Raw genomic sequence first — 27,618 nt, forward strand, 5'->3', positions numbered from 1 at the left:
ACTCTGAGACAAAAACTCTAACTTTAACAGAAAAGGTAATTAGGATTATACTTATTTCTTAAAACCTTGTTGTCCTAGAAAATTGAGGTGGGAGAGAAACAAGAGGAGACTTCCAAACCACAACACACACAACATATGTCACACACATAATGAAGGCTGAGTCAGGGATCTGCAATTTATTCTCCATTCCCTTTCAGGGAAAGAAGTGACTTTATTAGCTCTGTAAAAAGCCTGTTTTTTTTTTCATTGAACTGCAGGTATGAACTTGAACCTAAGGGAGAAAGCTCACACTTTCAATCCAGACAGTGTTTGGATCAACTTTCCCAAAATGATGCCCCCATAGCTCCCATGATTCTCCATTCTGGCTGAAGGGCACCAGGTTGGGGAAGGCTGATTTAAATATCTATAGTCAAAAAGAGGGGATATTTGTCCAAGTCCTTACCTGCCCACCTGACACAGATGAGGTAGGAAAGCTAGAAGATAACTGTATAAGAACACCCAAACATAGTGCTTAAAAGATACAAAAGTCACATTCAAAGCTTTCACAAATCCAAGCATGAACACTTCTGGCTGTGATAAATTACTTCCCCCTCAAGCTGATTTTGTGATTAAGATAAATGTTATACATTACATTCCTCCCTGACTCAGTCCCCACAAGGTATTTCTCTTTTGAATTTCAACTTCCTTCAGTTGACACAAGATTTCTGGGAGCTAGTTTGAAATCAGGTGAACTGCGCTTGTTGCTACAGAGAATGGTGTGTTCAGGAATGGAATGAGTATATGTGTTTGTTTTTTTTAAAAAACTAGGAACTTGATTTTGCAATAGGAACTCCTGAGTTCGCAGTTCCTTCTTTCAGTCTTGCTTCAATTCCTTCAGTGCTTGAAGTCTTTCTAGCAGGGGAGGGTGAGAATAATGCCACGTTGAAAACAGCCAGTCTGAAACAGGAAATCCCAGATTATCTTTGTTCAGCTTGATCAGTGCAGAATACAAGTCCTTTGCCTTTCCAAGATCCTTGGCAAATGCATCAGCTTGAAATTCAAATCGCCTGCTTAATACGGTTAAACAAAAGGAGAGAACCTGTAGAGGAAACAAGAAAATAAGGAATTTATCTAAAATCCCAGAATATTCATTGGTCTTTAACCTGCATCTATTTGATATTTTGGAATTCAAATCCCAGAAGCCCTAGTCAGCATGGCCAATTCTCAATAAATCTGGGAAGCTGAAGTACAAAATCCCTATTGCTCCACACCACTTAACTCAGCGGCCCCCAAACTTGTTGCCTCCATGGACCGGTTTATCATGTGGGGGGCGGGGTGTCCATGCGTCTGTGGGAGCGGCTGTGAGTGTGTCGGAGGGGCGTGCATGCATCGGCACATGCAGGGGAGCAGATTTATCTCTGTGGCCAGGTCCTGACAAGGCCACAGACCGGGGGTTGGGGACCCCTGACTTAACTACAGTCAATCCTCAATTTACGAACTTAATCCATTCCGGAACAGCATGCGTAAGTTGAAAAGTTCGTAAGTCAATTTCCTATTCCCCATAGGAATGCACTGAAACCCCGTTAATTCATTCCAGCCACCATGGGAGACCTCCCTGCTGGTCCCCGCTGCCGCGATTGGCGGCTTCAGCGCTCTCAAAGGGCTTTCCCCTGACATCGGAGGAAGCCCTTTGAAACCTCTGAAGCAGGGAGGCAGGGAGAAAGGGCGGGAAATTCAAATTTCCTGCCCTTTCTCCCTGCCTTTTTCCTTCAGAGCTTTCAAAGGGCTTTCCCCTGACATTGGAGGAAGCCCTTTGAAAGCTCCGAAGGCGACGAACAGCTCCGTTCGCAAAAAATGGCATTGACTTGCAAACAAAGCCTCGACCTCATTCGTAGGTCGAGGCTCCATTCCCACGTTGATGCCAATTTTTGCAAACGGAGCCGTTTGTAAATCGAAAAGTTCATATGTGGGGCCGTTTGTAAGTCAAGGGTTGACTGTAGTCTCATTGCCCTAGTATAAAAAACCTTCTAAATCAGGCATGGGAGTATTGTTGGATGACAAATCCCATCTGACTTAACCAGGCCAGAAACATCTGAAGAGAGAGTTCTTATTCCAAACATTAGAAAGAGGAAAGATAAACCAGCCAAATTAAGAGATTTAATTCTTCAAATTCCATTAGCCTGACATGTAAGGAAGTGGGTAGAATGTGACTTTCCCACCTTGTCCTCCTCCTCATACTCAAAGAGCCCCCAACTGTCACAGCTTGCTAAATTGACATTAAGAGCTTCCAGCAATTGTCAAGTATGCAAAAAAACTGGACAAAGACACCTATCCCTCCCAGAGGGTATGTCTGATTTTCTACCAACTCTGCTTCCAGCTCAGCAGGGTCTCTTGCTCATCAAGGAATTTCTTCAGTGAATTTTATGAGTTGAGTGAAACAAATGGAAAATCAACTTTTACCTTCCTTCTCCAAGAAGAGTACATCCAATCCTACTTATGTAGCTCAAAAGCTCAGAAACCAAATTTTCATGACCAAAAACATTGATCAGTTTCATTGTGGGCTTTGAAGATGCAGGTTAGGAAAGAAACCACTAGTTTATAAACAAAGGCAACCTACATGTGTGATTTTTAAGCAGTACCTTACCTCATTGTAAGGTGAGAAAATAAACTGAAAGATAATCAAAAGGCCTATCAGGGTTGGCTGAGTATCACAGAACCCAAAGGCAGCAAACAGCTCTTTCCGACCAATCAGCACGGCAAACAAGAAGAAACATAAGAAAGAGTTCATCTGGTGGAGAAAAAGAAACATGCATTGACTTATATGTTTGTTAGAAACCTTTTTGTCCAGTGGTTCCCAACCTTGGGTAAGGCAGATGTTATTGCACTGTGATTCCCAGAAGCTTTACCATAAGCTGTTCTGGACAAGGTTTCTGGGAATTGCAGTCCAAGAACATCTGGGTTACCCAAGGTTGGGAACCACTGTTCTAGACAATAGTAAAAAAAGTAGAAATTGTTACCTATAACATTGGCATTCAGAAATGAAAAAATACTGACCAAAATCCTGTTGCTTAGTGTAGTACATTGCACTAGAGGAGGATCATTAGATCAATGATTATTCGATAAGCCAACTCCTCCATAAGTTTCACTGATTCAAATGGGCCCCATCTTACTACGACTTGCTATGATGAAAGAAGGCCAATGGGCTTGCTCTAGTGTGAATTAATATGCTAAGCAAGGCTTGCCACCCTCACAGGTGTGCTTGGTGGAGATGCAAGAGGGCTTTTGTGTTGCTCTGGAACTCCCTCCCATGGGAAGCTAGGCTGGCCCCATCATTGCTATCGTTCCACAAGCCGGCAAAGATCTTTCTGTTTAGGCAAGCTTTCCCTTAATAACTGGTGGGCTGAGAGGGGGTTTTAAATGGATGGTTGTGCTCTGTTGTTTTAAATGTGTTTTAGTATTGATTTTATTACTGTTTTTAATGTAATACTTGTTTAATTCTTTTTAAATACAGTATTTGTATACCTAGTGTGTTTAGCTTCTGCATATTGTCTTTTAAATGATGTAAGCCACCTTGGGTTCTTTTTAAGAAGAAAGGTGGGATAAAATATTTTTAATAAATCATAAATTAGCATCAGGATTTTGGCCAGTAGTAGAATGCTAGTGAGGAGGAACCTTTGGCTCTAAAGAGGTTTTGGACATCATTTTCTATCACTTCAAACCAACACAGCTAATGGTAAAAGATACGGGCAATTGTAATCCAAAATATCTGGAAAGCCAAAGATTACTCACCTCTTGCCCTTCTGTCTACTGAAAGGCTTTTGCTTTCATAGTTCTTTTGGATGCATTAAAGGTATAGATGTACACAACTGTAAATACTGTAAAAAAGCATGTGCTACCAGCAGATCTGTGCATGTGTCTATGCCAGTGGTCGGGGAACAGGGATAAATTACCTCAAATGGGGTAAAAGTGAAAATCCTGGGGGAAATGAGCAGAGCGCTACCCCCCCTCCCACCCCCACCCCTGCAGCCAAACCTCAAATTGTAAGCCACCTCTCCCTGTTACTTCCTGGTTGCAGCAGGCACTTGTAAATCCTGTTTGTTCAGAGATCGGAGATAAGCCTGCTTAATTGGCTACAGCTGTGGAATAGCCCCGAGCAATCGATCAATCTGGGACTTTGAATGACTGCTTCCTCCGGAAATGACTGCAAGCAAGCAGGAGGCGGGAAAGGATCAAGTTAACGAGGGGAAGGACGGTGCGAGAGACGGAGGGCTTCATCAAGCTTATTTAAATGTATGGAGAAAATGGATGGATGGTGGGTGGGTGGACGTGTGTGTGTGTGTGTGTGTGAGAGAGAGAGAGAGAGAGAGAGACTGACTCAAAACTATGAAAAAAGGAACAGGCAAGGCTTGAATTAAGGCAGGAAAAAAGGGTGGAGGGAGGGTGGATGTGTGTTTGTGTGTGTGAGAGAGAGACTGACTCAAAACTATGAAAAGAACAGGCAAGGCTTGAATTAAGGTGGGAAAAAAGGGTGGCTTCATAAAATACTCTATCATTTCTTTCCTTTCAAATCAAGGGGGTAATGTTGGCTTATATAAACTTTTTTGGGGGCAAAAGGTAAGAAAGTTCCCTGACCCCTGGTCTATGCACATGTATGCAGTCCTGGTCTTCCCCACTACCTGGCTGGCAACAAATGTAGCCTTCAAAAACCAAGAAGCCTAAACATCCCTGTCATAAACCCCTAAAAGAAAAAAAACTCAGCTATATCCTACCTGCTGCATCATACTATAGAGCCAAAGCGGCCTTCCTAGAACAACATGAAGACATGCTCTTTTCCAGGAAACACCTGACAGGGCAATACATTCTGTGCTCAGTTATTTTTGCATGATTGTTCTCCTTCCCCCCCCCCTTACTTGCTGGTTTTACTCATCTTATTCCTCTCATTGCCATTTTATATTTTATATTACAAATAATTTTTTTGTAATGGAATAGTTAGATAAAAATGATCATTAGTTAATCCAGCAACCTTCAAGAATAGATGTAGGAGTGGAAGAAGAGAAGGTGGGGAGGAGAGAACAACATTGGAGCCATTGGGAGAAACTAGTTAAAAAAACCCCAAGAATTAAAGATTTCCCCTTTCCTGTTCTACATGCCCCCACAAGTTACTACAGTCATACCTCGGTTTACAAACACCTCGGTTAATGTAATTTTCGGTTTATGAAGCAAAATCCATTGAAAATAATGCCTTGGTTTACATGTTTTTTGGTGAGTGCGACAAAAGTTTCCCCAGGATGTATTGTGCCTGGAGGTTTATAGTGCCGTCCCCGTTCCTATGGCAATCTGTGTTTCGGTTTATGAATTTTTCACATTACATGACATCCCATAGAACACATTAAATTTGTAAACCGAGGTACGACTGTATTAGCTTCACTCCTGGGGTGGAGGCCCAAAATATAGTCTCCTCCCCCACCCAACACTGTGGTTCACAACATCTCCCCAGAAAAAAAATCAAATAGATAAAGTCTTTTTTTAGCAATATCTAAGCCAGGTAAGGAATAACAAAAACATGAGCTATTGTGATGAAGCACAATTCCCACTATATTGCAAAGAGTTCACAGGAATTTGCAAACCAACAACTGGAGGGACACATTCTCCCCACCTGTAACCCAAGGACAGATCCAATCCATTCACAAAGTCATTTCACAGGGTTGTTCTAAAGTCTTTTTTGAGACGTGAAAACCCAATTTTCTATATTGATTTGGTTTTACTGGTCTTTGACCATAATAAAGTACACAATGTGTAGTTTATCTTCAGGTTACCTCCACATCCAAATACTTGTGTCTCTGCTTTTATCAAACTAAAAGAATAAAGCAGAACCAACTTATTTTCTCATCAAACAAGAAATATATACAAAAAAGAATACAAGGATGTTCCCAATAATTTCTACTCACCTGGCTGATGATAACATTTTTAACAGTGTGGCCAAGTTTCCAGTGGCCTAGCTCATGGCCCAAAACCGCCAGGACTTCCTCATTTTTGCAACCTTGCTTCTTATTCTAGAGTCAAGAAGAAGGAAAACTATGTAAGTAAAAATAATCAATTCTACAATAAAACTCCAGTTTATTAATGTAGGACATTGTGCTTCTGTATCCACAATTCAAAAAGCCAGGAAATGGCCCAATATTGATACAAAATATTGTGCCCGTGTTGCAAGCAGGAAAAAGAATGCCAAACTTTACATAGCAAAGGGCAGCCTGAATGCTAAGACCACCAATGGTAGCAGTCAATGATTTACAGCAGGGGTCCCCAACCCCTGGTCTGGTCCCAGTCTGTGGCCTTGCCTGGACCGGGCCGTGGAGACAAATCTCCTCCCCTCCCACACACGCAGATGCATACGTGGCCCCTCGCAGAGTAGTTGACAGACGGAAAAAAAGATTTTCCCTTTCATGGTGTCACTTTGTGAATGGTAGTGGTGCTGGGGTATATCTGTTCAACACTTTAACTATTTGCCTGGGGAGTGTCCCAGGGTTCCATGATTCCCCATATTATTCCACATGTACATGAAAAAAATGTTGTGGTCTCGTACGGCCATTGGAGGAGGCAGGGAAAGGAAGTCCATGCTCCTGTTGTGACTGGATGGTTGCATGAAGAACAGGAGAAAAGCAATGCACACCAACTGGTGAGTGAGGGAACCGGGGGGGGGGGAAGATGCAGCACCTGTGGTGCCACGCCAATGAAGCACTATGAACCTCTAAACCAATGCTCTAATGCACACTTTTTAAACTCCGGTTTAAACTAATGTTGCCATGCCCATTCTACCAAATGCAGACTAGAAAGCTATACAGTGGTGCCTTGCTTAACGATGTTAATTGGTTCCATTAAAAATCGTTATGTGAAAACATCGTTTAGCGAAACACCATTTCCCATAGGAATGCATTGAAAACCAGTTAATCCGTTCCAATTGGAACGGATTGCTGTCCTTAAGCGAAAATCGCCATAGGAAACATCGTTGAGCGAAATGCGGTTCCCCAATTGAAATGCATTGAAGCCGACTCAATGCATTTGAATGGCTTTCCGGTCCGTTTTCGCTCCTTTAAAAGTGTCTTAAACTGTTTGAAACCTGTTTTAAATGCTTGCAATCGTTAGTCCACCTCGTGTAATGTATGCAACTTAATTTGGTGTTGTTCTGAGTCTTTGTTAATTTTTGGTGAATTTTTTTCTCTCTCATTGAAAAGCAATGCTTTTCAATGAGAGAGAAAAAAATTCACCAAAAATTAACAAAGACTCAGAACAACACAAAATTAAGTTGCATACATTACACGAGGTGGACTAACGATTGCAAGCATTTAAAACAGGTTTCAAACATTTTAAGGCACTTTTACATGAGCGAAAATGGACATCGTTAAGTGAAAATCCCCCGTAGAGAACATTGTTAAACGATGCGGAAAATTCCTAAAAGAAACCCATCGGTAAGCAAATTCTTTGTTAAGTGAGGCAATCGTTAAGCGAGGCACCACTGTATTCCAATTTCATATCACTTTCTTTGAATTCGGCAAGCTGGACCAAAGCCTCTATGGGTATGTTGTGTACATGTTTTCCAAAATATGTCCCTTTGCTTTATGAAATTTTTTAAAAGGAAGAGGTTGGAGTTAGCAAAGAATGTTACTGGAAAGCAAGGTAAAAATCATGCATACCATGTGAAATGAAGATAGTGAAGAAAGACGGGGACAAAAATCAGGTCATTTGAAATCTGGTGTTAGTAGAGATACTAAAGGCAGAAAAGCAGGTGCTCAATCGTCAAGCCTGAACTCAAGCAAAAGTGTGTAACTTGCATCTATCCCTACCATGCATGTATAACAGAAACAGGAGCATTCTAAACGACTTAACTATTTGTATAGCATAGCATTCTAACCAATCAAAATATTTCTGGAGTCCTGATTTCTGTGTTTTAATCTATGAGCACAAATGCGGCCTATGGCTGGACAGTGGTTTGGGGACCATCCTACATAAAAATCATTCAGCTCTATGAGAACCCATGTATCAGATCCATGTTCTGCACCACTGCAAAACCATGTGCTAGGTGACTCATGATTTCTGTGGTGTATATGGGCAGATGCAACCTATGACTGCACAGTGGTTTGTCGATGATCCTATGTAAAAAATCGTGTGGATCCAAAAACTGCTGGTTTAGGTTGTTGGGAGTTTAATTCTGTATAATGCCTCCTTGTCAAGGACTGGACTTGATGGTTTATAGCAAGGGTCTTCAAACTTTTGACTGTGAGGGCCATACCAGCTATTTTAAACATCTTTGAGGGCCAAAGGAACAGGAACGTGCGCTTGCGTGTACGCACACATGGATGTATGGCTAGGAAGGAGTTAAATGCTTTCTTTCAAACTGAAGACCATGGCAGAGTTAAAAGTGATAGATACTTGCCCTGTGGGCTGACTGGAGACACATTCTGACTGGCCAGAATGCTTTGATATAAAGATAATTACTCTGGAATTCTCAGACATTATTTTAAAAAGGAGCTATTTCAGATGTTTTAGGGGTAAAAACCAGTAATGAAAGCGTCCATATTGGAGCCAGGAATAGCCAAATTCCTGTGGATGAAGAAAAAGAGATTAAAATGGAGATTTTTCTCCCCTGGTATGCAAATTAGCTGTTGAAATGGTGGTTTATGTCTTTATGGGGATAAAACAGTGTTCCCTTTTTTAAAAATCACAACCTGAAAACCTTTTGCCCAAACCTCCATTTGGCACAGTGCACAAGCTGACTTTATGCTACATCCATGACAAATATGGCGCTGATCTGGGCTCTGGTTTCATAGTTATAATTTTTTATTTCAGGCACCACTACCTTTTGATTTTGCTGGTAGAATCCTGTTTGCTGTGCTTCCACAAAAATACAGTGGTGCCTTGCATAACAAGCGCACCGTTTAATGACGAATTCGCATAGCGATCCGTTTTTTGGAGATTTTCGCATAGCAATTTTTTAAAAACAGCTGATCAGCGGTTCCAAAATGGCCACCGGACACCCAAAATGGCCACGCGCAGCGTTTTCGCGCCCTGCCCTCGTTTACCGAGGGCGCGAAAATAGCGGCCAGATGAGGAAACATCGCAGAATGGTGAGTTTTGGGCCCCATTGGAACGCATTAAACAAAGTTTAAAGCGTTCCAATGGGTTTTTCCTTCTGTGTAGCATTGTTTCCCCATAGCGACGGTTAATCCGGAACGGATTAACCTTGCTATGCGGGGCACCACTGTATATAGCATGACTACTGTCATGCCATAACAAACTCCCTGAAGTTTGAAACCTGGAAAAATTCATTTTTTAGTCTACATCTCCTAGAATCTTCTACTCAGCAGAGAGATCCAGGCAGTCACAATCCAAAGGTAAATTTTCCAAGTTCTGTAGAAATTTTCAGACCAGTATTCTACAATCATGCCACCAAGTTGCACGTTTCTTCAGTCACACTATGTCAGAGCCAGTCCAATTACAACCTGTTTCGATCCAGCACTTTTTGCCTCTTTTCCTTTTTACCTTGTACAAAAAGTGTGCACATACACACAATGACATTGAAAGTAATGATAAATGTGAAGAGTGTGTGTCTAGCAGAGACTGAGCACTTTTGTAAAGAGAGAAATGGAGGGGACCCGCGCCCCCCACTGGTTCTTTGGGAATCCCGTAAAGGAGAAGGAACAACTCAGAAGTGCAAGTAATGAAGAATGTGGGATGACAGTAATCAGTTGAGATGTGACTGAAGGACATGTTTCACACCGGAATGTTTGGAAGGCAGTTCAGGGGAGACAAAGTATTCATATACAATCCATAATTGCACACTCGCAGGGAGAGGTGCTGTTAAAGCCAACGTCATTTTACAAGTACGTTTGCATGGTTGCAGAATTCAATTAAAAGGAATTTAAAAAGGAAACAGGGGAAGAAATAACTGAGGTTGAGGGACTAAGGGTGAGGCATGATGCCCTTATGTGTAAGGATGCATGTAAATCTGAAGCAAAATAAAAATGCTACATAAATTTGTTGTGAATCCAGAAATCTCCAGAAATTCTAAGTCTGTACAGAGGTGCCCCGCTTGACAACGATAATCCGTTCCAGCAAAATCACTGTAGAGCAAAATCGTCGTCAAGTGAAAAAAACCCCAATTGAAATGCACTGAAAACTGGTCAATGGGGGAAATACCTGCTTGTGCAGCGAAAATCCTCCATGCGGCGGCCATTTTGCGGTCCCTGTCTTGCAAAGAATCCATCCTGAACACAGCAGGGAGCCATTTTGCGACCCGGCGACCAGCTGTTTTGAATCACCGTTAAGCAAAAATCGGTTCCTGAAGCAGGGAACCAATCGTCGTAAAGCAAAAAACCCCTTTGAATCATTGTTTTGCGATTGCTATAGTGATCGCAAAAAACTCATCGTACAGCAGATTCGTCTTCAAGCGGGGTAACCATCTAGCAGGGCACCACTGTATTACATATGCATTGAAAAACCACTGGCTCCATCCTGGTTCTACAAGCACGTGAAAATTCCCTGACTCTGCAAGAAATGTAGTATATCAAAGTTCCCAAGAGTGCCACTCACATTTCCTTAAAGGAGAAATGCTCAGAATGGCTCTGCATTAAGAGTTCAATAATACAAACTAAAACCGTTGCTTACTTTTGTTTTAGCCTTTGCTTCTGTGTCTTCCTCCTTTCTTCCATCCACCGGGGTCTCAGATCCTGGCTCATCCGAGTGTTCCTTGTTATGGGTAGAATAATCTTCCAGGAGGGTGTCAAACAACACAATACGCTTATTCTTGAAGAAACCATAGAAATAGGCATTGCTATGGGAAGACCGTTTGGAACCTGGGGGCAGGCAGGCGCAGAAAGGTCACATTATAAAAACAAACATGTCTTTTAATCTCAAAGATCAATTTTAAACAATGTCAGCACACTAGTTATTCATTTTCTCACAGTAATCTTCAAGACCTAAAGACTTTGGATAGAATTTTCCCCCGAGATCCTCTCCCTCTATATCCTTTTCTGAATCAACCATGGTTTTGCTCACAATAAGCAATATAAAAACTAAAAAGTAAAAGTTTTTTTTCCCTCTTGCAGTCTCCCATCCAGACTCTTTGATGAAGAGGCCAAATCTACTTCTAATAAATTGAAAGAGAAACTCCAGGATGCCAATCTTAACTGGTTACAAGAAGCATAGACACTGACCTTTGACAAGTGTGTATTACAGTACACAACTGCATTTTAAATCTATAACTCAGTACAAAGAGCATTGTCCCCCAAGAAATATTAACAGCCAAACGTCTCAAACATATAATTGGCTAGTTGAAAGGTAAAGGTTCCCCTTGACAATTTTTGTCCAGTTGTGTTCGACTCTAGGGGGCGGTGCTCATCCCCGTTTCCAAGGCGTAGAGCCAGCGTTTTGTCCAAAGACAATCTTCTGTGGTCACATGGCCAGTGTGATTTAGACACGGAATGCTGTTACCTTTCCACTGAGGTGATCCCTATTTATCTACTTGCATTTGCATGCTTTCAAACTGCTAGGTTGGCGGGAGCTGGGACAAACGACGGGCGCTCACTCCGTTGCGTGGATTCGATCTTACGACTGCTGGTCTTCTGACCCTGCAGCACAGGCTTCTGCGGTTTAGCCCGCAGCGCCACTACGTCCCCGCCTTTATGAAAGCCTTTATGAAAAGGCAGTATGTCTGAAAACAGGATGGGAAACTGAACTAAATACTCTGACTTTCACTGGAACAAAGTTTGGATATCCTTATAGTTTCAAACTGTTCCCTACAAAGCAAAGCAGAAGCAGCAATCAAGTCCAGAATATGTATTTAATATCTTAGAACGGCCAAGCCTATGGATCATTGAGTCCAGCCCCTGTCATGGTGGCACAGTGGGGAATTAGAAGTCCCAACCTCTGGCTCCACAGTCAGAGATCTAAACCACTGAGCTATTTCTTTTAAGGGTGAAAAGACAACCCTCTCCCAAACTCTTCAAACATTTAAATACTGAAGGTTAGAGGCAGTAAGAGTGAGCAGAAGGAATAATGAATTGGGCATGGATGTGAAATAAGCCTAGGGAGAAAAAAAGTGGGAGAGAAGGGGCGGAAGCAAATCAAAAGAGAACAATCATTGGAATGAGGGTACAAAGGATTTCTAACCCTTGTGAAAACAGGTACTTTTACCAGGAACTGAATGAATTGTTCCTGGTCTCTCATTTGGGGATTCAGCAGGTTTCCATGGTCATTAACGAAGGCTATATCCAGAACAGCATAAAACCCAAATAAGAGTTTGAGTTCTAACAGGGCCAAAGGAATTTAGTGACTCTCACCTTCCACAATGTAAACTTTGGTCAGAGGGAAATCTATGTTCTTCGCCATTGCTTCAATTTGCTGCTTCAGCTCCCCGTCAGGGAGAGGAATGAATTTATCAAACAATGGGGCGATGTAGTCTGCATAAATTATGACAAGAACCTACAGTGGAACACAAATGCAAACACTTTAGCTTCATATCCTTTGGAGTAGGGGTCCCCAACCCCCAGTCCGCAACCTGGTAATGGCCCGTGGCCTAGGCAGGAGCGGGCCATGGACACGGATCTTGTGCCCCTGCCCACGAGTAAGTGCCTCGCGTATGCGTGCAAGTGCGCCACGCCCTGCACAAGTGGGCCACGCCCACCCACAAATGTGCCATGCCCCCCACACACACAGACCCCCCGCCCACACGGACACCACTCCCCCCGACTGGTCTGTGGTTGGGAAAAGGTTGGGGACCACAGCCATTCAATTCATATATTTCTGACTGCGAATTTTGGGCTGAATTCTTTATAAGAGGGAAGGGTAAGATGTCCCTCCCCTTCTGCTGCCCATTGGTCACAATTAAAATATCACTGTCAAAATGAAAAGTACTGGTAGCACCAGCAAAATCACATCCCTGAAAGAGACATAATTCATCTGCTTTTTGCTGCACCCAGTGGCCACTGGGTGTTCCCTTATTTTCTAAGAATGCACATGTTTGTATGTTATAGCAAGAACATTCTTTAAAAAAGATTTTGCTACTTATGTACCAGGAAGGATGCCTGTTGTAAGATGGGTCCTTCCTATCTGGTGGGTTTTTTAAATGCATATATAAAATGCATATTTCAATCTGTTGTCTGATTAATGAGGGAGCTTTTTTAGTTGATGAAAGTGTCTTTTTCATTGAATAGTATAATTAATTAAATACCAGCCACTAGACCTAAAGTAGTCTTGTACATAACCTCATAAAAGTAGCCAACCTACAAAAATTACTCCTCTCCTAGGAGTTGACATTTCTATACTGGGTGCAGAGAAAGTCAGTTTCTCTCTCCCGCATCCCACCAGGTGTCTGAGCTGGGGGGCAGAATGGAAACAGAATACTCCATCCCTCATTGGTCAGCTTGTCTAGCTACCTACATGAAATGCATAGCCGTTTCTGGTGATCAGATGAATGCTTAAATGCAAGTCTGACTTTACAACAGCTTAACTCTGATCAGATGGTATCTGCTGTGCTGATATAACTGCTGTCAATGAGACCCAAAACAATTACTTCATAGGGCTCTTGGCCCTCTAGGTGTTTTGGGCTATAGCTGTCATAATTGTAGATTATCAGGCATGCTGACTGAGGCTTCTGGGAGCTGACATCCAAAACATCTGAAAACATCCATGCTTCTCATTCACAATTTTATTATATCAGCCTGGTCACTTGAACAAGCCAATTTCAGCAGAGAAACTATCTTAACAGCTAAGTCTATTCCCAGCTCCACTACATTTTACACTCTGAATCATGCAAGATTTGACAGACAGACATCATATACTCACCAAAGAAACCACTAACGTGAAAAGCCATGCATAAATGAAGAAATAGTCGCCGCCAATTTTAATGATGTAAAGTAAAAGCGATGTTACTGGCAGAAGGATGCACTGAGTCACAATGAACTTCTTGACTGCATCTTTTAAAAAGAATCCCAGTGTCTGTAAAAAGGAACAACATTAAATCAAGATGCTTTGAAGCTAACCCAGTCTGATAGATCAGATGTAACTAATGGTGGGTTCTGTCCTTCCTGATTGGCTGCTCCTGCAAGCAGACATGGCAGCCTGCATTATGGTTTGTTGAGCTGGCATGCCTGGTGTCTTGCTCTCCTAGCAGCAACATGCTCTGTAGATGTGTTTGAGACGTGTGTGGCCCATCTGTATTCCCAGATGTTGCAGTGCAACTCCCATGACCCCCCCCCCAAGCAATACTGGTTAGGGCATGTGGACAATGTAATCCAACAATCCCTGGACAGCCACATATTCTCCACTGCTACCCAGAGCACTGATGAGATAAATACCACAGGACAGCCAAACCAATTGTGAAGGAGAGAGAGCCAGTGTGCTGTCCTCCATGGAGCAGAGTACAGAGGAAGGACATGGATGTGTGGAGGACATACTGGTAGATACAGAACAGGAGAAGGTAGAAGAGAGAGAGTCATTGGAAGTGTGCCTGGCTGATGAAAAGGGGGAGGAGCTGGATTTGATTGTGTGGGAGGGGGATATAAAAGAGGAAAAAGGCGCACAAAGTTTTAGAATTGTAATGGGCGTGATACCTGAGAAAAAGAGACTGGGCGGTGCAAACGGAATGGAGTGCTGGGCAGGAAGAATTTGCCACACTTCTTAAGGAATTTCCTAACCTCCAAGTTGGAGGAGGATTACTACCGGATCCCAGGGACTTGGGCGCGAGAGGAGAAGACTTGGAGCCTTTGGAATGGACGGTAGTAGTGTATCCGCACAACCAGCGTGGGGGGACGAGAATGATCCGTCCCAGTCCCTCATTACTCCAGCCTCAACAAGAGGGGGATTGGGCGAGACACCCCTGCTGTGGGACCATGTGCACCATGAGGACAGGGAGCGATTTGGTCCAGCCCCTCAATGAGAAGTGACATTCAGACACCTGACGTTAAGGTGCGGAGTTATCGTCTTTTGCCTGAACTTAGTTTAATGGACCCGTTTGAACCAATGGAGTTAAGTTTATTCAGTAACAAATCAAGTTGTGTTAAAAATAAAGACCAGCCTCCGACTCTCCTTCCCGCGCCAACACAGGGGTCGCACACAACAAACAACGAACCTAATCACACCAATGCAACATTAGGAGTCAAATAAGGAAGTTTCATCTCACTTGCTGTATAGAAAGTATATATGAGAGGTGAGGATGAGCAAATGAGCTTAGACATGTCATGGGGAAATATCCTAAAGGAAATTGAAAAGGAGAATTTTGGGTGGCTCTTTCAGCCTGGGAGAAAAGTGGTAAGGAAAAAAAATCTATGGGTCACTTTCTTTTAAGCAAAAATAAAACATTAGTAATGCATTAATTATGTCATACTATAACATGGAAAACCTTTTTTTTAGAGGTAGGCTATTTATAGGAAACAGACAGAAGCACAAAAAAGAAAGAAAGAACAATCTGAATGTGGACAAGAACCATACAGTACCTGCTGATTAAAACCATGTTTCTCTTCAATAACAAATGTATTATAGAGGCTCCAAGGAAAACCCGTAACAGCACTGAATAGCGTAGCAAGCAGCAAGAAGACCAGGGATTGAACAATCTATAGAATGAGTGGAGGAAAAAAAAACACATACAAGTAGAAACTATTCTATTTATGCATAAAGAGTTGGGGCTGAACCCTTAGAAAAGTAACTTTTCCATGTAGACCCACTGGTTTCCAGCAGACCCACTGGTTTCATTTAGTGTATATTTTACATTGGGACAGGCAGACTATTAGCTTGCAGGATTGTTTTTCTTTTTTAAGTAAAACCCTGAGCTCCATCAGTTGGTGCCTGATGCAACGTCAGCCCTATTCAGGCATTCAATAAAACGACTAACCCTTGAGAATAGGGATTAGGCTGGCCCTGCCCCCCTCTATCTGCACTCTTGCATACACAGAGGTAAATCTGAAGATCTGTCTTTACCCATGGGAACCCTCCACATGATTGGAAGCCATCATATTAATGTTGTGACACTCCACATACAGTGGTTCTCGCACAGCGAGGTTAATCCGTTCCGGATTAACCCTCGCTGTGTGAAACATCGCTGTACGGAAAGAAAAAAGCCATTGGAATGCATTAAACTTTGTTTAATGCGTTCCAATTGGCTGATTTACTCACCGTACAGCTATGTTCCTCTATGGCCGGCAGCCATTTTCGTGCCCTCCCCTCGCTTAACGAGGGCGCGAAAACGCTGCGTGCGGCCATTTTGGGGCTTCCGGCGGCCATTTTGTAGCCGCGGAACAGCTGATCGGCGGGTCGCAAAGCGAAGGTCGGTAAGCGAACCGCTTACCAACCTTCTCTCTGCGATTTTCGCCCATTGGGGCCGTTGCTCTGCGATCGCATTAGCGATCGAAAAAACGTCCCCGTAGAGCGAATTCATCATTGTGCAAGGCACCACTGTATAGGGAATCATCCCTTTCAGATTTAGCTCTTTATATGAAGGGGAGAGATGCTAGTCTGCATCCTCTGCTCACAACCTTCTGAACACATGAAAAGGACTTTACTGCCAGGAGGTGAACATGCTCTTAGAAGGAAGGGACACAGATACCTCTAAGCACATGTTCAGCCCAGGAATTTGTTTCAGTACCAAAAATGAGCTCATATTCCTGTCACTTAAAAGACCAGTTCTTGGTTTTCCTCCCAAGGTTTCTTTCATCTCACCAGCCTAATTAAGAAAGGAAAGGTGAAACCTTTGGGTTAACCAACCCACTCCCCTACTGTCAAATTTGGATCTGGCTTGTACATCTTTTGCAGCTTTGGGCAAACACAAATGCCCTTATGCAGAAACAGAGTCCAAAGTAGATTCATGTGGTAAGATCTAGACAGAGGAAGCCTCCTGGGAGTAAACATCTTTGACGACAATCGGGAAGCTAAATCCAAATATGTGTTTTAGATGCTGCAACTTTCTGTTGAGGTGGCAGCATAAGAATCACTAAGAATCTGTTTTTCAGTCAGTGCAGCCAATAGAAAGAGATTAATTCCTCCCCTTCAGTGAAAAGGGAGAGTTGGGTAAATTATACTTCTCTTTCTTATCTGAGAAGACAGAAGCACCATGACTGCAGGGCAGAAGGAAGAAAGCCAGGAAGGGAATTCCCAAGATCTCTTGTTATAGGAAAGAAAGATTCCACTCCAGCTATCTTCCAGGGCAGGGCTTCCTCAAAGACATCTATGGACTAAAGGGACCCTTCCTCTGTTATTGGTACAGTCAATCCTCGACTTATGAACTTAATCCATTCCAGAAGGACATTCATAAGTCAAAAAGTTTGTAAGTCGAATCAGCATTTCCCATAGGAATGCAATGAAAACCAATTAACCTGTTCTGGCTGTTTTTGGTTCTTAGGTCAAGGGGCGGTTTGTAAGTTGAAGCATAAATTCCCATAGGAACTAATGCAAAGCCGGTTAATCCGTTCCTATCACTAGGGGAAAATTCTTTTTATTCTTTTTCCCTTTCAACCTAAGATGACTTAGGTTTAAAAAAAGGAAAAAAAGAGTTCGTAACGTGAAGCAAATTTCGCAAGTCAAGGCAATATTTTCCTATCAGAGCAGTTTGTAAGTCGAAATGTTCGTAACTAGAGCTGTTTGTAAGGCAAGGGTTGACTGTATAAGGAGAAAATATTTTTTAAAGAGACCTAGACACTGACCTCAATGTTTTCACTATTTTTTAAAAACTAGAATCTTTACAGATGGTCAAGCAGCAAAAAAGGGGGAAAATCTGCCCATCCAGAGTCAGGTTTCATGGCAGGGCAATCTATCAACTGCTATTGGTCATGTTATCTAGATTGAACTCCCTGGCTAAGACTCAATGTATCTCTGGATACCAGTTGCTGGTACGCAGAACTGGAAGAGGGGTACTTTACATTTCCTGCACTGTCTGTGGGCCTCTTGAAGGGATCTGGATAACCTCCTAGGCGACAGGATGCTGCCCTAAATAGATCTTTCTTATGATCAATATTAACCAAGGCTGATAAAAATGACTATTCTGGACTAGAGCCCCAGAACCTCCCAGCCAGCATGGGCACTGGAGGATTTTTAGAGAGGTACTCTGAAATGATTACTTCTCTAAACTAGGGTGAAAATATCAGAGGAATTCCTCTGGATGCGACCAAAGGCAGCAGCCGGATTACCTGGCATTTAATAAACAATGGGAAATTAATATACTTAGATAATGCAAGTAAACCAATGGACTTACTTCATATTCAGGTCCAAAACCAGCCCAATTAGAAATCTTTCCAGATACTGACCAAAGAAAAGGAATTCCTCCACACAGAAGTATCACCTATAAAACAAAACAAAACAAAAAATGGGACAGAATAGCACATGACTGAGAGCTTTTGAAAAAAGAGAGCAAGATCAAGACTTGTCTATTTTCCATCTTGCCTCTGGAATTTTTCATAAAGAGATTTTCATTGTAGAAACCCAACTTGAGAGATCTGCCTAAAATATGAACAGAAAAAGGCGAAAGATTTATACGATCTGAAGAGAAACTAGAGATATATACAGTGGTGCCCTGCTTGATGACGATAATCCGTTCCAGGAAAATCGCTGTTAAGCGAAATCGTCATCAAGCGGGGGGGAACCCCATTGGAATGCACTGAAAACAGGTCAGTGCGTTCCAATGGGGAAATACCTCATCGTCCAGTGAAGATTGCCCATAGAGAACCACCGATCAGCTGTTTAAAAACGCTGTCTTCCGAAGCAGGGGTCCGGAAAGCAGCCAACAAATGGTTCGTGAAGCAGGCTCCTAATCTATGCCAAGTGAAAAAACCCATTGGAACCATTGTTTTGCGATCACAATAGCGATTGCAAAAAACTCATCGTAAAGCGATTTCGACGTCATACGGGGTAAGCGTAAAGCGGGGCACCACTGTACTCTGGTTTCTCGACCAAGGGGGGGGCAAAATGTGACAGCAACCGTCAAACTATTTATGGCAAAATCCTTGGCACAATTGACCTACAGTGCTCATTTTAGTACTGTAGCAAGCAGATCCACGATGGAAAAACTTCAAACTAAATTTTTAAAAGCCATACTATTGCTGCCAACCAATGTATCAAATGCAATGGTTCATATGGAAACAGAACTAGTAATTATAGAGGCTAGACTTTAAATAATTGTCCTGTCATATTGGTTAAACTTGAACCACACTAACTCTGGGCTTGCCCATTTGATATTAAAGGACAACTCTGTCTCCCCGTGGATGGGACTGTTGGAGAACAAATTGGGGTACTAGGGAGTCTCACATCAGTATCTAATGTCTATGAGTTACGACCAACCAAAAGTCTGATCAAACAAAGGATCTTAGACATAGAAAGGCAGCATGATCTGAATAGAGTTAAAGCACATATAAGGGATATCATTGGTATCAATAGAAACACATCAATGCCTTACATAAGCAAACTTGAAAATTCTGAAAGTAGAAGGGCATTTATGATAATAAAACATGTTGCCTTCTGCCGTCTTGGAGAACAGATATAAGAAAATTCCATATTTGAATCAGCTATGTGTATGTGGTGAAGGCAGTATAGAGACCTTGGAGCGTGTACTCTTGGCCTGCAAAATTTACAAACAGATCCAGGAAAGCTAAATCAATCCAATTATTTTGGACAGGGATGAAGGTGACAGGAAGGGCTGTCTCCAGACCTTGCTAGAAGATAGAAGTAAGGCAACAACTTACAATGTGGCCAAATTTGGCCAGTTAGCCATCAAGCTAAGGCAAGTTTGGATTAATCAAATGGATAAAGACCCCACTGAGTACTGTATGGTGACTAAGGCCATTTGGGCTAGCAAAAGCCCCTCAAGTCACTAAAGGATGACAGTATAGAGTTCTTCTCTATTTTATAAGAGTTTTTTACATATATACTGTATATTTTAAATTCTCGCTGTTTTGGAACTTGTTATATATGGTTATGAAGATGCCGTTTTGTTGACTTGTCATTGGTTTTGGGATTGACTCAATGTTTCAATGGCCTTTGGCTAAAATTTGAATAAACATTTACTCTGGATTCTCTTCAGATCGTATAAATCTTTCACCTTTTAAAATATGTTTTAAAAGAAAAAAGTGGCAAGGAACACATTTTAGCAAGAAAAACTTTTGGCAATCAATATTTTCCTGTTTTAAAATATTACAAATTACTTTATCACAGAAACCTGTACCAAATAAAGATAAATGTCCATGTGTTACAGAGTCAAAATTATAGTGCCATTGACATCTCAACTTAAATATTTTATTAGTTAAAAATTATAATGGGATGGATTCACATATGGAACATGTTTAACTTGCCCCACTAGATGTCAATAATTCTACCAACACTGAGATCTTAGCCCTTCAAGAAACATGACACACAAATCTTTTCCAAGCTCTGATTCTGGTACACTGAAAGAATAGGGAATTCATATCATCTGTCACAGGAGGAGACCCAAACATTTTCTACTACTCATCTTAAAAAAATTTATTACAAATTTATTAAAAACAATACTATTTTACATAAGAGACTTGTTGAAAACACACAGAATCTAAGAGGAAAAGTGATACTTACTGTACCCTCTATCTCCGAGTACAACCCTGACCAAAAGCTGAAAGCACTTTTATCCAGTTGGTAAAGGCGAGCTTTTTCAAATGTTTCTGAATCCATGATTGGTCCTAATTCCAGCGGGACATGAGTGGTTGTCCTGTACACAGTCCTCTGTAATATTTTAAATGCAGTAGTAAATACAAATTGCACCCTCCAAGAAGAGAGATGTTTATTTTATGCCACCGGAAATCCCTCAGTCCTATATCAAAGGATATAGAGTACTCAGAGTCTGTGAGTTGATAACCAAACCTATTTATATATGCTACTCTGATAAGTAAAGGATAAAGCCTACAAAACTGAAAGTGACCTCTGCTCAAGTGCTGGCCATGATAATAAGACAGACTTTGAGTCCAAATTCGGAAGGTTCTCTGTGTTTGACCTCTTCGTTAAAAGTTTGATCCCCCACCAGAAGTCAAATGTTTGATCACCTTGCCTTCTAGGAGCTACACAGACCCACAACACACACAGGAGAAGGGATTGGTAAATCACTTTTGAGTACTTGATCCTTTAAAACAGTGGTTCTTAACCTTGGGTTACTCAGGAGTTTTGGACTGCAACTCCCAGAAGCCTTCACCACCAACGTTGCTGGCTGGGGTTTCTGGGAGTTGCAGTTCAAAAACATCCGAGTAACAAAGGTTAAGAACCACTGCTTTAAAATGTTGGAAAAAAATACTGGAAAATTGGAATCAACTTGACAGCATGTGATTTAAATAAGGGTATCCTTTTCTGACTTACTTTCTTTGGGCAATGAGCCTGCAGACATCAACCAAGTTGCAGCTATTAAGTCATCTGCTACTATTGATTAATATTTTACAATTATGACCTTTTCCAATAATTTCTCCCTAATTCTTCTAATCGTTCATAAGGGTATTTAATTAATAGTCTGAGGTGATCAATCAAAGGTTATAGCCCTGTTAAGAAGATATGAACATGATTTGTTTCACAGAAAAATCAACTAAAGTTGGCTAGAAAGTATAACTTGTCGACTACTGCTATTGCTTATACACATTTATAGCCTGATTTTCTATTCAAAACTCTCAGGGCAGAGAATATTGGTTGTAGTCATTCAACCCATCATTAAAATTGTCAACACTATGTAATAACAATAATTTAAAACAACATTATTCAGAGAAAGATGACAAAAATGCAGGAAGCCTATAAATACATGTTTTTATTTCTGTTCTCAGAGCTCTAAGCATTTCTACTTCCAGGTATTTCAGCTACCTAAGTATGGATGGTTTGGATCCAGACTCTGTCAGATTTAAAACAGACCTATTAAAATTAATAGGTTTCAATTACCATCCTCTAAGAAAGATCAATTCTGGATCTATCCTAACATGCGTAAAGAGCATTTGAACAAAACAAATTCACTTTACACACTGTCTTCTCAAGCACATGCTTAAAATATTTATAAAGTATACATGTTAAAACATAACACATAAAAGCAACAACCTTAAATATGGAAAAATGGCTACCACATAGGCATGCTTTTTAGGGACTTTGTACTGCTGTAGATTCTTCGTGAACAGATACTTGAAATAGTCTAATTACTGCTGCTGAGTTACATGCAAAATACCTCCTATAAAAAACATTACACTCTCAATTTGCTCAGTACAAACTCAACTGAATTTTGTGTTACAGATCATTAGGAAAAGGATAAAAAACAAAATCACCAAAATTCTTAACACTTTCATATAGATCTACAGTGCAAGCATATCTAGAACAGTTACATTTCTAGTCACCACATATCTTTTAAAAGGACATGGTAGAGCTGGAAAAGATTTAAAAGGAGCAAGGATAATTAGCAAAGAGCACAGATTGTTTGCATTTTCTAAACAGAGGCTCAAAGTTTATTATTTATGGCCTCTCCTGCTTCTAGCAAACATAAATGAATTCCAGGTGAATCACAGGAACCCTCCTTTGAATACTTCCAAGATTTTCTGGACCACATTCTAGGACAGGAGGCAAGCTACAAGGCCTCAATATCAAGCTTTTGTAATGCCACACCTGGAGAAGAGATCTGTTATCTCAAAAACTTGCAGAGAGAATTTTCTACTTTTTAAAATTAGTCTAAAATAGGACCTACCACAAGGATTTGGGAATTTGTCTTACAGTGACCTGTGGCTATCCCTACATTCAGGAAAGGTTAGAATGCATAGCAAGGATATGGATTTTCCCTCCTTTTGTAACACTGGAGGTTGTGTGATCATTGAATGCAACTGAACAGTGAAAGATTTGAGACAAAAGGGATCACAAAATAAGATAAGCTTTAAAAGAGCAGCAGAGAAACATAGCTACACATCATGATAGCTATTACCTCCAAGGCTGAAGTCACTATCAGTACGCATACTAACTGCTGGTGCATAACTATGTTTGCTTTGGGGCTTCCTTTAAACCAGGTATTTCCAAACTGCTGTCAGTGGAAAGTGTCAGATGAGACACAAACGTTCCTTCTTGGCCCTGCATTTAATTTTTTCTGATGATGGCAACTGGAGCCACTTTAATGAGGCCAGATTACAGAAAAGAATAAAAAGGCCCTGGCATGATTTTTAAATCAGACCACATCAGCCTATTATTAATTTTTCTTTAAAAATTACCAGACATGTCCCTCTCCCAACAGCCTGGTGCAGGGTCCATGAGTTTCCTAACACAACACTGGCTTTGACAATGGTCCTTGTACTGAGCATAAGAAGTCAATTAAGTTGTTCAGCCATAGCTCAGTAGGATGCTGTACAGGACAGGTCTTTTGCCTTATATTGGAAACTTCGGCTTAAGATTTTTAATTCTCTTTTTACAAAACCTTAAACATGATTTGTGGGACAAACTGTCAGCATAATACAACATAATACATATCACAAGCAGTATGGTGCTTGTTACTAACATTTCAACCCTAACAAGCCACTCCTTCAGAGGGGTTTATTCTCAGTTTAAATATGCACAGGAATGAAACCATGCAGCTCAAGCTTATGACGGTTCTTTCAGACATGAATGCACTGTGTGCGTGATTCGGAGTGTTACTTTGAAATGTAGGGACTACAACTATTCAACTCACAAATCACAACACTCATAAATTATGTGTTGGCAAATTTTAGATTCTCTGATAAAACATATAGAATACAGCCCTAAACCACCAGCAATATTGACATACAATCCTCCCATTTGGACCAGGCATGAAGTAGCAATTACACTTTTGTACAGTACTTAGCACTGCAGATGAGGGGCTACCTTTGCATCACTGGATGGAAATGAGCACCAGGGTGGTGTGATTTTATAGACCTTCAGGTGATTTACATTCTAGTCCCATACCGCCATAAAAGTTGGTGGGTGACCCTAAGCCAGCCACTCTCTTTCAGCCTGACTGACCTCACTATGCCGTTGAGAAGCGGAATCAAAGAGGAAAAAAGGGACATGCAACACTTTACCTTGAGCTCACTAGAGTACAATTTAAATGTAGCTAATTAATTAATTAAAGCTACCTCTTATTCTGAAGTAACAGTCATTGATAGTCACCACCTATGGAAGGGAAGCCAGACAAATTGACAGATGAGGCTAGCAGGAGGCAATGACTTCCTTCCACAGCTTAACTATGCAGTACTTAAACAAGTAGGTCCTGGGAGCTCCCTTGACCTCAGCAACCGAAGTAGCTGCAGCTATACTACTTATAAGTACATAGATGGGGGCTCAGTACAGGAACGGTTATTCCTCCTATGGCAGACACCCAATTTTAGACCCCGCGTTGTCATTGATAAAGAAAGAAGGTCAGCATGTGCTTCCGCAAGCAAAAGTGGGATGTAAGGAATAAAGTGATGACGTGGTTGGATGGAAGGCCACTCCAGAGATCCCCAGATGGTGCCAGGGGCGCATCCTGCCTGAAACCCTTGGAAAGCTGCTGGCGGACAGAACCGACAACGCTAGGCTAGAAGGAGCAAGGAAGGATGTGATTCTCTCCAGAAGGGACACTGGTACCACTATGAGGAGGAGGGTGGTGGCGGCGGCGGCCGCAGGAGCGACCACGAAAGGAAAGGCGGCACAAAATGACGCCCCAGCCACCTAGCCCGGCCTGCCAAACCCCACCCGGCAGCGGGGGGGTCCCACCAAGGGCCCCAACCCGGCTGACAGAAACGCCCAGCGGCAGCGGCAGGTAAGCGAGACCGGGGCCGCCTCAAGGGCTGCCCAGGCGGGGAGGGACGGGACGGACCTGCCGCCAAGCGAGAAACGCCTCCCACAGGTAGACGGCCCAGGAGAAGAGCAGCACCGAGCAGAAGATGCGGTTCTCCAGGGGCGCTTCGGCCCAGAGATTGCCCAGCAGCAGGGTCGCCATGGTCACCGCCGGCTCCGGGTCACCAGCACGCCGCCTCCTTCTCTTCCTCCTACCGCGCGGCCTGCTTCCGCCTAGGGCGACACCGGCAGAGCCTTACTTCCGGCGGAAGCAGCTTTCCCTTTGCCTCCCTTCTCAGTCCGCATCGTTCACAGTAGAGAGTTCCGGTTCCCAAACGACCACCACCACCTGGCGGGCTCAACCCCCACCGCCGCCAGAAATCTGTAATTCATGGCAAGCTTTGCCAGGAAGTGAGGGGGGCAGGTTGAGAGAACGTTTCCTTGCTTTGGTTCAGCCTTTCACCCTGAAAAAAGCTAGTCAAGGCCGGCCTCGCTGCCCTTGGGTATCTCATGCCAGAAATGGGAGCGGGAAGATTTTCCCCGCTGGACTGTGTGCTTTTTGTCCAGTTTAAAAGAGATAGGAAGGTAATTTACTTTTAATTTAATATACTAAAAAAATTTTTACCCTACTTTTCTCTTTTTTTAAAAAAAACCCAAGACAGCTGACAACATTAAGACACTATTTAAAAGCTTAAAACAGAAAGTATGCAGATATTTTAAAATAATTTAAATATTATACTATTGAAAACAGTAAATAAAATCAATAGTAAAAACACTTTTAAAAGCAACAAGGCGCAGCATTCCTTTTAAAAAATCCCACTCAGGCAGAGCTTGCCTGAAGAGAAAGGTATTTCGCCTGCTTGAGGAAGGCAAGCAAAGCCTGGCCTTCAATGGGAGGGAGCGCCAAGGTCTGGGTGCAAGGACAGAGAATAATATGATAAGTGGATGTCCAAGACACCTTTTCTTTTTAAAGATTTTTAAAGCAAATCTATGCAACGTTTAATTCTCTGATTTCCAGCTGAGTAGCTGCCGTGTGCACCAAAAGCAACGGGCACCTAGTCTGGAGAGTTATTTAATCGAATTTTTATCACCACAGGAGTACAGTATAGTGATTCCCCACCCCTTTATCTAACACACTGGTTCTTAACCTTTGTGACTCAGATGTTTTTGGACTGCAACTCCCAGAAGCCTTCACCATCAGCTCTGCTGGCTGGGGTTTCTGGGAGTTGCAGTTCAAAAACACCTGAGTAACAAAGGTTAAGAACCACTGAGGTCTATTGCATCCAAAAGTGTCAATGTATTGGAGTCCACTTCAGAAACAAAGTTGGTAAAAACCAGGTTGCACCTTAAGGACTAGCTGCTGTATTTTACTAAGCTGTGATCCTGACCCACAAAAACTCATATTAAAATATACCAGTTAGTCTTCAAGGTGCTACAGTGTTTTTGTGTGATATACTTGTATGGACTAATGTGGCTACTTCGTGGCAGCCACATTAGTCCACGTTGGTAGTGTATGGCTGCCATACATACATGGGAAATAGCTTCAGTGTGAGCTTTTGTGGATTACAGTCTATTTCTACAGACACATGGGATGGAAGAGGACATCCTCTCCTATATACAGTACTGTATACTGTATACACATTAGTATTCTGTGTATGTATATGTTAACTACCTCCAGTACCAGTTGGAGAGCTTCTTAAAGTGCTATGAGGGTATTATATTATTTCATATTTTTAGTTATATTTGAGCCTGTGACCCACCTCTGTTTAGGGTTGTACTCAATACTCTCTTTCTGAAGAATGTATTTTCCCATTTCTGTTTTAGTTACGTCTGGAAAAATTAACTGCTGAAAAATCATGGGAGCTACATTGCTGTTTGAACAATTTTAGAACAATGAAGGGAATAGACTGCAATGTTTTGTGAGTCAGAAAACCATACATTTTCAATGAGGTGGTTGTATTAGTATGTTTCAGTCATTAGAATTCCCTCATCGATGCAAGAAATCTGGGAGCATCCTCAACAGATGGGATATTTACATACCATTACAAAGGAAAAGATCAGTCTACATACCAATCCCAAAGCAGTGCCAAAGAATGCTCCAACTACCGTACAATTGCACTCATTTCCCACGCTAGCAAGGTTATGCTCAAAATCCTCCAAGGTAGGCTTCAGCAGTATGTGGACCGCGAACTCCCAGAAGTGCAAGCTGGATTTCGAAGGGGCAGAGGATCTAGAGACCAAATTGCTAACATGCGTTGTTTATGGAGAAAGCCAGAGAGTTCCAGAAAAACATCTACTTCTGCTTCATTGACTATGCAAAAGCCTTTGACTGTGTGGACCACAACAAACTATGGCAAGTTCTTAAAGAAATGGAAGTGCTTGACCACCTTATCTACCTCCTTAGAAATCTATATGTGGGATAGGAAGCAACAGTTGGAACTGGATATGGAAAAACTGATTGGTTCAAAATTGGGAAAGGAGTATGACAAGGCTGTATATTGTCTCCCTGCCTTGTTTAACTTATATGCAGAATGCATCATGCGAAAGGCTGGACTAGATGAATCCCAAACTGGCATTAAGATTGCCGGAAGAAATATCAACAACCTCAGATATGCAGATGATACCACTCTGATGGCAGAAAGTGAGGAGGAAATAAGGAACCATGTAATGAGGGTGAAAGAGGAGAGCGCAAAAAATGGTCTGAAGCTCAACTTAAAAAAACTAAGATCATGGCCATTGGTCCCATCACGTCCTGGCAAATAGAAGGGGAGGATATGGAGGTAGTGACAGATTTTACTTTCTTGGGCTCCATGATCACTGCAGATGGGGACAGCAGCCATGAAATTAAAAGACACCTGCTTCTTG

The 27,618-nt window shown here is 42.0% G+C and overlaps 1 protein-coding gene across 1 annotated transcript; it reads right to left on the bottom strand.

Moving 5' to 3' along the window:
- Nucleotides 1-170: 170 nt before the first annotated feature.
- Nucleotides 171-25,011, bottom strand: ZMPSTE24 (zinc metallopeptidase STE24). Its single transcript, XM_020812924.3, has 10 exons — nucleotides 24,794-25,011; nucleotides 20,560-20,706; nucleotides 18,215-18,301; nucleotides 15,468-15,584; nucleotides 13,819-13,971; nucleotides 12,315-12,456; nucleotides 10,642-10,829; nucleotides 5,928-6,032; nucleotides 2,624-2,767; nucleotides 171-1,078 (listed from the first exon to the last, which is right to left on the bottom strand). Exons 1-10 carry the CDS (start codon nucleotides 24,914-24,916, stop codon nucleotides 854-856), a joined length of 1,431 nt encoding a protein of 476 aa, XP_020668583.2. The 5' UTR covers nucleotides 24,917-25,011; the 3' UTR covers nucleotides 171-853.
- Nucleotides 25,012-27,618: the final 2,607 nt, after the last annotated feature.

Source organism: Pogona vitticeps, chromosome 9, assembly GCF_051106095.1.
Source record: "Pogona vitticeps strain Pit_001003342236 chromosome 9, PviZW2.1, whole genome shotgun sequence".
In the NCBI taxonomy this organism is placed as follows: Eukaryota; Metazoa; Chordata; class Lepidosauria; order Squamata; family Agamidae; genus Pogona; species Pogona vitticeps.

Excerpts from the sequence above, each read along its gene's own strand:
- ZMPSTE24 (XM_020812924.3), bottom strand. The coding sequence starts at position 24,916 with ATGGCGACCCTGCTGCTGGGCAATCTCTGGGCCGAAGCGCCCCTGGAG. Across the intron at positions 20,707-24,793 it reads CGTTTCTCGCTTGGCGGCAG|AGGACTGTGTACAGGACAAC; the intron begins GTCCGTCCCGTC and ends AAAATATTACAG. Across the intron at positions 13,972-15,467 it reads AACATGGTTTTAATCAGCAG|ACACTGGGATTCTTTTTAAA; the intron begins GTACTGTATGGT and ends TCCTTTTTACAG.